This window comes from Microcebus murinus, chromosome 30 (assembly GCF_040939455.1).
Source record: "Microcebus murinus isolate Inina chromosome 30, M.murinus_Inina_mat1.0, whole genome shotgun sequence".
Lineage (NCBI taxonomy): Eukaryota > Metazoa > Chordata > Mammalia > Primates > Cheirogaleidae > Microcebus > Microcebus murinus.
Genome location: NC_134133.1, coordinates 2693738 through 2705504, shown reverse-complemented (window position 1 = coordinate 2705504; position 11767 = coordinate 2693738). Strand labels below are relative to the sequence as shown.

Below are 11767 nucleotides of genomic sequence, written 5' to 3'. Positions count from 1 at the left end.
TTTAGCCTTAACCCTTGTCTCTAAAATGTATAAAAACCAAACTGTGACCCGGCCACGGCGAGTCCACTTGCCCAAGGCCTCTTGGCAGTGGCTCCGGGTCATGGTCCTCAAATTTGGCTCAGAATAAATCTCTTTAAAATTATTTTGCAGACTTTGGCTTTTTTCCCGTTGACACTAAGCACTTAACGTGTGCTTCCAGGTGTCCACACCGGGGAACAAGACAAGCAAGTAAATAACTGAACAAGCAAACAATTCTGGGTGCAATAAGTGCCTGTAAGGATAAGTGGAGGATGCTAACTTTTAGCTCAAAGAAGGAAACTTTAGGAGTATTTTTCTATATCTTTATTTAATAGCCTTCTGAAAATGAGTTATTTAATGGAAATTCAGACAAAATTTGTACTTTCAAAACCAAGAGATTAAACCAAAACGAAATAACCCATTTGGAGTCTGAATAATAACAAAGCACAGGCCTGGCCCCTTGAGGCTAGCCCCGCCCCTCCCCGCTCTTCCTTCCGGTGTTTGCCATTTAAAATCACCCAATCCACCCTGCGGAGCTTCCCGCGGGACCCCAGCCACGCCCATTTGCTCGCGAGAGTTCCTCCATCGGGGCAGCTGCAGGAAACGGGGGCAGAGAAGAGCCGCGAGACTTAGCTTGACCACACCCCTCCCCGTAAACCCCGCCCCTCCTCGAGGCGGAACTCCCGGCGCAGCGCCCCCCGGGCTTGCACGTGCAGTTGTTGTGGTCCGACGTCACGTGGTCCCGGAAGTACGGGCACGCACAGGCTCCGCCTCCAAGATGGCGGCGCCCACAGCGCACGGGGACGTGACCGGCGCCTGCTAGGTCTCGGCTTGTATGTAGCCTTGGCTCGGCCTGCTGGGCCATGGACCGGCCGGGGTTCGTGGCCTCGCTGGTGGTGAGTGCAGGGCGGTGGGGTGGGCTGCTCGGAGTTCCGGGATCCGGCGCTGGAGCCCGTGGGGGCTTCTCTGCGCTCGCTGGCGCTTCCTTCCGGTTTCGCGCGCCGGGCTGTCCCCGGGTCACTGGCGTGCAGGTGCGGGAGGGACGCGGGGCTCCCAGCACGCCGCCTGGCCCGGCGCGAGAGAGACGGGGGCCAGGGGCCCCTGACTCCTTGTTTTCCGCAGCTTCCACGACTCCCTGTCATCACCCTTCCCGTTGTACACTACAGTCGCTCCAGAGGACTTGGGAATCAAGGAAGTACATGCAACAAAACAAAATAGTCTTTGCTCAGGGCGCTCGCAGCTCCTCTGTCCGAGGCTACGGTTGTCTCTTTGCTGTACTTTTTCCCAGTTTAGAACATGATATGTTATCATTGGTACATAATCTGCTTTTTCTGCTCCAAACCTAGGCTTTGGGGAAATCATGATGAGTACAAATAGCTCATCAATAATGCCACGGAGTCAGTAGACAGGCTTATTATTTAATTCCGTAGAAAACTGAGAATCAACATGTTTTAGCGTCAAAACCCAAAAAAACAAGGATTAAAAAAAAAAAATCCTTTACCAAATATTTTGGAGTCTGTGTTATGGTAGGCCCAGTAGAGAATACTACAATATACAGCCGTGAACAAAATAGAGATTGGCTGCTTACATTTTCATTGTGGGGGACTTGGCAGAGGCAGACAATATGCAAATATTTTTTTAAAATGCCACTTATATAAAAAAAAAAGACAAAAAATGCCACTTATAGGGGAAATGGAGGGCCAGAGGTATTTATCCACGTAATTATCCAGTGTTTGGTGTTACAGGTGTTGGAGATAACATGGTGAAGAAGACAGCCTGCTCACAAGGGTCAGGTGTTGGTGACAGAATAGTGAAATGATTGTTGGGATAAATAACGGGCGGCCTAGGTGCAGGGTGTTATGGGAATAGGTGGGAGGAAGCAGTGCCTTAGCCAGACTTGTAGGATGAAGGCTTTAAAGCTAGATTTGTTGAGACTGATATAAGCTAGATCTTAGAGATATAAAGAAATATAGTTACCACTTTTCAGGCGCTTTCCTGTCTAACTGGTGAGATAGCAGTAGTTTTGTCAACTAAGATTCCTGTGCCGGGAACTGGGGTAATCGCTTTACTTACGTTATTCCATTTAATTCTCACAAACAATTGAAGTTTTACCCTGCTTTTTCAAGTGAGGGAACTGGGCTATAGAGAGGTTAGATAACGTGTCCAAAGTCACACAAGTGAGATCCATTTTGTGAGTGTGCTGGAGATCGTATTCTCACTCAGGTGGTATAACCGGGGAGTCCATACCTTTAACTGCTGCTTGAAACTAGCTCTGATGTCAGCAACAGTAGCAGCTGCTAAAAAACAGGTGAATGGCCAGGTGTGGTGGCTCACGCCTGTAATACTAGCACTCTGGGAGGCCGAGGTGGGAGGATCGCTCAAGGTCAGGAGTTCAAAACCAGCCTGAGCAAGAGCAAGACCCCGTCTCTACTATAAATAGAAAGAAATTAATTGGCCAACTAAAAATATATAGAAAAAAAATGAGCCGGGCATGGTGGTGCATGCCTGTAGTCCCAGCTACTCTGGAGGCTGAGGCAGGAGGATCGCTTGAGCCCAGGAGTCTGAGGTTGCTGTGAGCGAGGCTGACGCCACGGCACTCACTCTAGCCTGGGCAACACAGTGAGACTCTGTCACAAACAAACAAACAAAAAAACAGGTGAATGCTAGAGTTAGCAAAAGAGTGGTTTTAAAATGTACTTTATTAAAGTATGGTACACAGACAGTATTCTTTTTTCCAATGCGTTTATGCAGGGTAAAATTGAGATCAATATGTGGAAGTTTCAAGAAATTAGATTTCATTCCAGCTCAAGGAAAAATATATTCTGCTTACATGGCAAATAAACCATGTGCTAAATGAGATACACTGTATCTCCCATGGAGATACAGTGGCAAACCAATTCCCATCTCAAGTAGGGGGAGAAAAGCCAACAAATAAAACAGAGAGGTAGCACATGGTGAGTACTATGAAAGAAGTGAAGTGCAGGTAGGGAAATATCGGCGAACCTATTTTAGATGGAGTGAACAGGGAAGACCATGAAGAGGTAACCTTTAAGGTAAGACCTAGAAGATGGGAAGAAGGGGCTAGACATTTTGATGAGTAGACGGAGGAGAGTTTAGTCAAGGGGAGCAGCATATTAGGATCCTCAGGCAGAGATGGCTCAGAATGTTCGAGTGGTGGCCGAGGCCTGGTAGGGAAGGGTTGTGTGGCAGAGGACGGTATTGGAGAGGTAGGCAAAGCCAGCCGAGTGAGGCTTTGTGGGCCAGGGAAAAGAATTTGGATTTTATTTGAAGTGTAATGGAAGCCGTTGGGAGGATTTATTATCAAAGTAGTCCAGAAATGGAGTGGCTACTTTTTAAGGTCTGGAGCAGCAGTCCCCAACCTTTTTGGCACCGGGGACCGGCTTCATGGAAAACAGTTTTTCCATGGAGTGGGGCGGGGTGTCATGTCGGGGGGGACGAGGGTGGTGTGGAGCTCAGGTGGTGGTGCTCAGCCTGTTTCCTAACAGGCCACAGACGGGTGCCAGGCTGCGGCTGGGGGTTGGGGACTGCAGGTCTGGAGTGCCTTTGAGACAGAGTGACAGCTCCTGAGTGAGTTTTTTTTTTTTTTTTTTTTTGAGACAGAGTCTCACTTTGTTGCCCAGGCTAGAGTGAGTACCATCAGCCTAGCTCACAGCAACCTCCAACTCCTGGGCTCAAGCGATCCTCCTGCTTCAGCCTCCCGAGTAGCTGGGACTACAGGCATGCGCCACCATGCCCGGCTAATTTTCTATATATATTAGTTGGCCAATTAATTTCCTTCTATTTTATAGTAGAGACGGGGTCTCGCTCTTGCTCAGGCTGGTTTCGAACTCCTGACCTCCAGCAATCCGCCTGCCTCGGCCTCCCAGAGTGCTAGGATGACAGGCGTGAGCCACCGCGCCCGGCTCCTATCTCTATTAATAAAAAAAAAAACCCAGTGCTTGTGAAGGGAATCTACTATAATTACATGGAAAATGCTTTTGAGATAAAATTAAGAGAACAAACAAAACATTGTGTATATATATATGTTTGTGTATATATATATTAGTATTATTATATATTGTGTATATATATGTTTTGTGTATATATATATTAGTATGTTTGTGACTAATTAAAGCTATGTAAAAAAAAATACTATACCGTGCATTAAAAAAAAGTGGGATTGAAATTCCCCAAAATAACACCACGTGTTTTTGATAGTATAATTACATTTTCTAATTTTTTTAATACAAAAAAAACTTAAGGTTTTTGTTTTGTTTTGTTTTAAATAGCACACCCTTCAATCAATTCTCTTTCTCTGCTGGTTTTTGTTTTGTTTTGTTTTTAAATAGCACACCCTTCAATCACATCTCTTTCTCTGCCGGTTTTTGTTTTGTTTTGTTTTTAAATAGCACACCCTTCAATCAATTCTCTTTCTCTGCTGCCTGATTGTCTTTTCCTGTTTAGTACTTCACTCTTTCATTGACACTGTTATTCATTTATTCCCCTGGCTTTTGACTTAAAACAAAAACATTCCTGCTGCAGTTGACTTTTAGCACAAGGTTACAGGTAAAAAATATAAATAAAAAATAAAAAAGATTTGGCAGTGTGGGTGGTATGCAATGCAACGTATAGGCAGTCCTTGATTTGCATCGTAGTGTTAGGACTATAAAAATGACTAAGCTTGCCGAAATAAAAAAAAAAAAAAAAAGACTAAGCTGAAACTACAGAATGATCTTAATAATTGATTGGAAAAATTTTTTCATAACCTTAATTTTTGTCAAAACATTAAAAACACTCTTAGTATTGATGGTAAATATGTAGGGGAAAATTGTAAAGGTAATATTAGTACACTGATTGAAAACATTAGAAACATTAAGAGCTTATTTTTTTAAAACTTATCAAAGTTGTTCAAACATTACTTGCCTTTTTCTCATGGAAGCTATGATACAGAACAAGTATCTTTTTATGCCTTGGCAAGTTGTCCTACTGCTTTCTCAGTCTGGATGGACTTCCAGCATTTTATTTTTTGTGGTTTTAGTCTTGTGAAATGTCTCTGAGAGTTCCTTTGATGTGAAGATTTTTTGCTGGCATAACTTCTTCCGGGACATCTTCATTTTTTTTTTTTTTAATCACAACTGCTTTCCTCATTTATGTTGCTAAGTTTGCTTTCACCTGTTTCCCCTGGTTGTGTAGTTAAATTAGCGACAGTGGTGTCAACTATTTCATGGTCAGCTGTTTCTTCTGTAAGACCATTTATGTTCAGTTTAATTTCGCTTTCAGTCTTACCACCTTTAATTTCTTTGCTGCACTTCCATCTTTGTCAGCTCTCTCTTGCTTATCCATGTTTGCAGAATGTCACATGGCTCTGGGAATCTGGCAGGTAACAGCAACACGCTTTGCCGTTCACGCACGAACTGAGTCACAGATAGGCGGTGACTTCAGTTCCTTGCATTGTGATTTGTGGACTGAGGGCAAGGGGCGGTGAGGTTTGTACTTTCTGCAGATAATCACGGTTATTGTACTGTGGAAACTGAAAATGGATCCATGTTGTTGGGCGATCTGTGTTATTTCAGCAAACTGTTGCAACTGAAATTCACGTGTGTTGGCACCGTGTGAAGTGGAGGCCACTTACAGTTTTAATTGTTTTCCATGGGTGGTTTTGCAAAGGCTGGGTGGCGATGTCACCTGGGGAGCTTTTCATAATACTCTTGTCCCGCCCGACTCCTCCCTCCGCACCTGCCCTTCTGCTGAGAGCCGCTGGCCTGGCCAGGGAGCCTTGAGGGCAACAGTGTGGGTGTCCTGCCACGGGAGCTTTTCTGTTTTGTCTTTGCCTCAGTGCTTTTCTGGATAGTGCCCTCCTACTTTTCATTTTGAAATAAAGGGAAGCTATTAATAGTATCTGATGAGAACGCTTTGTTCCAAATGCATCAGAAATTGGAAACTAGGCTCCCCTTTCTCAGGGTTGCTTTGTGTGCCTTGTTTCTTTTCGGCATTTATGTCGGAGTGAGCAAGTCTCCCTTTTTTGCTTGCTTTGTGTTGAGCAGGAAATTATTGAAACACAGGTATATTCCAGATTATGATCAGCCAGGTGGAGCATGCAAGGCACCCTTGGAGACCACCAGTTGGTCGTCTGAGGACCACGATTGGGAACCTGCGATGGAGGCATTTGTAGTGCATCTCCAGTACCACGAGGTGGCGCTACCTTTCCTTTCTCATTTTGCTTTCAATTTAGGAGATACTTGGCTGGGTGGGTGGCTCACACCTGTAATCCTAGCACTCTAGGAGGCTGAGGCAGGAGGATTGCTTGAGGTCAGGAGTTCCAAACCAACCTGGGCAATAGTGAGACTTTGTATCTACAAAAAGAAAAAAAAATTAGCCAGACATGGTGGCATGTGCCTGAAGTCCCAGCTACTTGGGAAACTGAGGCAGGAGGATCATTTGAGCCCAGGAGTTGGAGGTTGCAGTGGGCTATGATGACACCACCGCACTCTAGCCTGGGCAAAAGAGTGAGACTCTGTCTCTAGAAAAATAATAAAAAAAAAGATACTCCGAAAGTTTTAGTATTTGATAATTTAGCTGTGGATGACTTTTAATGTGCTTTTTTTCTTCTTTTTTTTTTTATTCAGACTTGAGCCAGTTTATATTAACGTGCTTTTGTTACCGCTTCCAAATCTTAATACTACATGTTGCAAGTGGCTTTAAATATTAAATTTTTTATTTTACAGACAAAATTTGAGTAGCATTAATGAAATGCCAAATAAAGGAAAGGTAAAAGTTACACCCCCCAGTTATCCTGCTTCCTCAAATCACTTATCTTCTACCTCTTTAACCAGATATATTTGTTGGCCTTTGCTCTGGTATTTGGCATAAAATAACCTCAAAAGATACAGCCCCTGCCCTTATGAGTTTATAATATAGTAAGAGGCAGATGTTAAACAATGAAAGAAACAAAAATTAACTGTGGAATTTCGAACAGTGATAAACCTTAACTGTTTACTGAGCACTTTGACATGTGATTCTGCAACTTTTTCATAGCTGAAGTCATATAGGTACTATTTGTAATCTTTAAAAAAAAATTAACACATAAGCTCAAATACAAGGATCACAAAGCAATTTGAACACTATTTCTTCTCTTAAGTTTTTGAAGCTGCTGCTCAGTTGTTCCTGCCATGCATGGCATGATTTGCTTTTCTGTAGAGTCTGTCCATGGGTGATTCTTATCCAGGAGCAGAATTTGAGGAGAGCTTTTTAGTTCATCATTGCTAATGAAAAACTTGAATTTATAGATTTTAATATATGAATTTATTAATTGAGTTTGATATATGAATTAATATTCAGTCTGGTAAAGTACTCCTTAGTCTTTTATATGGTTTCTAATACTAGCATATTAATATGGGCATCAGCAAACTTTGAAGGATATTTATAGTAACATATTAATAATTCTAAAAATAATAGTTCATATTTATTGATAATTGATTAAGGGCCAGACATTTTGCTAAGTGTGTAATAGGCTCATCTTATTGTATTTAGTTCTCATTTAATTTATTTTTCAAAAACTTTATGAAGTATAAGCCCTGTTTTCCCCTTTTGCATGCATGAGGAAATACAGGCTGAGAGAGGTGACATAGTTTTCCTAAGGAGACTGAGATGGAAGCCAGGTCTCTCTGATACCGAAGCTATGTTCTTAGGCAATATTTAATCTGAAAGAATTTCTGGTGAAATTAAGTAGTAGTCAAGTCAAATTCCAGAACCATTTATTGCATTCCCGAGAGTAGCTTTACTAAACAGAAGTGAACCTGCACAGGCCTTTCCATTAGGAGGTGATGATCAGCAGAGGATTTCTGGAGAAGTCGCTAGACCCACAGGGCTGGCAGTGTGGCTGGGAATGCTGAGAACAGCAGCAGACGGATAACACTGGCTTTTGGCTGTCAGAGTTGCTGTTGCAAACCAGAGCAGGGACAATTAAACAGGGTTGTACTGTCATTTTTCTTCTGAACAATTAATTTTTAAAGAAATGTTGTTTCGTATTCTATTTGAGAAGCCCTGCCATGTATGAATGAGGCCACGGGTGAGATACTTAGGAGATGAAGATGACTGACCTGGCTTCTGCTCTGAGGAGTCTTAATGTCAGACGTGATGGTTAGCACGATAAGTGAAATACCGTGTTTCCCCAAAAATAAACCCTCCCCATAAAATAAGCCATAGCAGGATGTCTAAGCATGTGCACAATAGAAGCCCCACCCCTAAAATAAGCCCTAGTGCTGGGTGTGGCTATGAAAATAAGCCCTAGTGCTGGGCGTGGCTATGAAAATAAGCCCTGGTGATGGGCGTGGCTATGGAAATAAGCCCTGGTGATGGGCGTGGCTATGGAAATAAGCCCCAGTGATGGGTGTGGCTCTGGAAATAAGCCCTAGTGCTGGGCGTGGCTGCGCAGCGCATCTGCACAAACCCATGCATGCCATCGTGGAGTGGGAAAGAACACGAGCAGCCCTTCTCATCTGCCCCATGACAGCTCTATGGCTCCACATGAGAGATTGGGACCAGTGGTTCTAAAGGAAATAGAGTCACAAGACATTCAGGATGGGATTCGGGGTTTGGAGAGTGATGATGATGTTCCAGAAGAAGACGACTTCACTGACTCCATTTGAATCAATGTAGATGGTTGTATCGCACTTAAAAAAAATAACACATCCCCTGAAAATAAGCCCTAGGGTGTCTTCTTGAGGAAAAATAAATATAAACCCCTGTCTTATTTTGGGGGAAACAAGGTAGAAACATTGTATGGTGGAGTCAGGGAAGTAGCATTTAATTTTGACTTGGAGATTGGAAAAGGCCTTATAAGGAGTGGTATTTGGTTGCAGCCTTAAGAATGAAGAGGACTTTGGCGGGGTGGGTGGGTGGGTGGGTGTGTGTGTGTGCGTGCGCGCGTGTGCGCGCGTGTGTGTGTGTGTGTGTGTGTGTGTGCGCGTGCGCGCGTGTGTGTGTGGTGCCAGGATGGGGAAGTGGCCTGCTGACTGCAAGAGGCAGGAGACAGGGAGATAAGGAGAACATTCCAGGCTGAAGAGAAACCTAAGCAGAAGCACAGAAATGCGAAGTTTCAGGACACGTGTGGGAAGCAGAGTAGTCGTATTGGATGAAGCTCTGAGGTCTCTAGGAGTGTGCAGCACTGCACACTGAATGACTTATATATTTGTAATATTCATCACAAAACTCGAGCAATATAAAAATTAACAAGGTGGTAATAATGTTCCTTATCCTGAGTCTCTTTGCATAGAGGTAATAACTTCTATCAATTTATTGCGTGTGCTTCCAGGCTTCTGATTATGCAAACGTAAATAGTTGCACATTTTTTAAAAAGGTGGGATCAGATAGCTAGCATATATTCTATGGTTTACTTGATTAATTTAAGAAAACAATACATGTTTCTATGCCAGTAAGTACAGATCAACCTGATCCTTTTAAAGGCTTTGTAGCAATCCATTATTTGGGCATAACTTAATTTATTTAACAAGACCCCAATGGATGGACTTTTAGGTTGTTTTGGTTTTTTACTATTGCAAACATGCTGTAGTACAAATTCTTGTATATTCGTGTACTTATTTCTGTGAGAGAGATGTTTAGACATGACATAACTGGATCAAAGTGTTTGATAATTTAAAATGTTCTTTTTGCCAAATTGTCCTCCAGTGGATTATAGTAAAGTTTCCATTAACAGTGCCCGTAACTATTCTTCATATTTTAAATGTTTTCTAATTTAGTAGGGGCAATATTTTAATTTGCTTTTATTTGATCATTACTGGTAGAGTGGCATATTTTCCTATTTTTGTTGGCCATTTGTATTTTTCTTTTGGGAATTACTTGATCCTGATCCAATATATACTTGATATATATATATATATATATATATATTTTTTTTTTTTTTTTTTTTTTTTTTTTTGAGACAGAGTCTCACTTTGTTGTCCAGGCTAGAGTGAGTGCCGTGGCGTCAGCCTAGCTCACAGCAACCTCCAACTCCTGGGCTCAAGCGATCCTCCTGCCTCAGCCTCCCGAGTAGCTGGGACTACAGGCATGCGCCACCATGCCCGGCTAATTTTTTATATATATATCAGTTGGCCAATTAATTTCTTTCTATTTATAGTAGAGACGGGGTCTCGCTCTTGCTCAGGCTGGTTTCGAACTCCTGACCTTGAGCAATCCGCCCGCCTCGGCCTCCCAAGAGCTAGGATTACAGGTGTGAGCCACAGCGCCCGGCCTGATATATATATTTTTAATTAAGTGTACCTTTTTTTGGTCAATTTGTAGTGCCTTCTAAAATATGGATAGTAAACCCTTTATTATAGCCTTTGAGTGCCACCTGTGTGCTAGTACTGGGAAAATATTGGTAAACAAAACAGATGGAGGTGGAGATTTTGCAGTCTAGTTGGACAGACATTGAACAAATGGACAGATGCTCAATGTGTCATTAAAATCTTGTTCAGTGCTTGGAAACAGCACGAGGATCTAACCCTGAACTGGGGATTTGGGAGCGTCTGTACAGAGTCCCGAAATAAGGAAGATCAGATGAATTGGAGAAGAGAGGTCTGGGTGTTGAGCAAAGGGCAAGTAGTGGGAGTTTCGGAATGTTTCCCCTGCAAAGCCATGTTTAATATTGTGGCGGGTTCTTCTTAGCATTTGTTTGGGCTAGTGGCCCGTGTTGATTTTGCTTGGTTAAATTACACAGGTGATTTTTTTCTTTTTTGTTACTGGAGTTGAGTAGCAATGCTTTTTTTTTTTTTTTTTTTTTCTGCTGCTGCTGTTGTCCCTGCCTCCTTTTGAGAAAAAAAGGTTTTTACAGCATGTAATTCTGACCTTTTCAGGTCCCAGAGTAATTACAGAACACTAATTAGGCACTTCCTCTCTGCAGCCTGCCCGCACTTTGTACATTTATTAACTTAAGGTAGAGACATGTATTTTATCTGCATGATATTGAGGTTTCCTGTTGTGCTGTAGCAAGGCTTGCTGGTTATCTGGGTTAGGTCCTGTTTCTTTGGATTTTGTCTAGTTTTTAGAATTTTTCAGTGTAAGCTACCATCTTGAAACTTAATCATTTGCCCATAAACTTTTTTGACAAATGATTATAACAAAAATCTCAGGCTAAAGAACAAAATAATTTGATAGAGATTTTTATAATTTAGTTGATGTTGGCTTGTATAGTTTGTACGTAATTATGTATAAAACGATATTGATGTAAAATGATAGACATTCCTTATTAAAGTTTTTGTTTAAATCTTAAATATGTTGGTGTGGCTATATAGGTGTTCTTATTCCTCAGGTTCTCTGTTAGCTGATTTTTTTTTTTTTCAGTCTCATGAATTTAAATGACATTTCGAGTTATAGAAGTTTGAAATCCACAGAAGCAATTAGTAACTTTTGATTCATGTTTTACTAGATAAGTAGATTGAGTCTGGTCATTTTATTCTCAGAAGATAAGAATTGTGATGAAAGAAGGGTTAGAGAATCAATGTATGTAAAGTAGCCAACTAGATTAAAAGAGTAATTACCTTATTGATTAAAATTTAGCAGTAGATAGCAGGCACTTCTCTGAACCTTCTCCTAAGATTAAAGAGAAAATTAGAGTGAAGTGCAGCATGTTTTTAAAGAATCGAGTCATATCAGAATTCTTACCAGGATTTTATTCTATGTCGCGAGAAAATGAAGAGTCAGGCAAAATATTTTATTTACTTACTGGATTATTATTATTTTTAGAGGC

At 41.8% G+C, this 11767-nt stretch overlaps 1 protein-coding gene across 1 annotated transcript in view; it reads left to right on the top strand.

Annotated features, from left to right (window-relative positions):
• The first annotated feature begins 756 nt into the window (after positions 1 to 756).
• The window catches only part of SLC25A26 (solute carrier family 25 member 26), a 108206-nt gene continuing 97195 nt past the window's right edge, over positions 757 to 11767 (top strand). The window contains exon 1 of the mRNA XM_075998785.1: positions 757 to 914. Coding sequence (XP_075854900.1) covers positions 882 to 914 — 33 coding nt within the window. The 5' untranslated portion in view covers positions 757 to 881. The remainder of the gene's footprint in view (positions 915 to 11767) is intronic.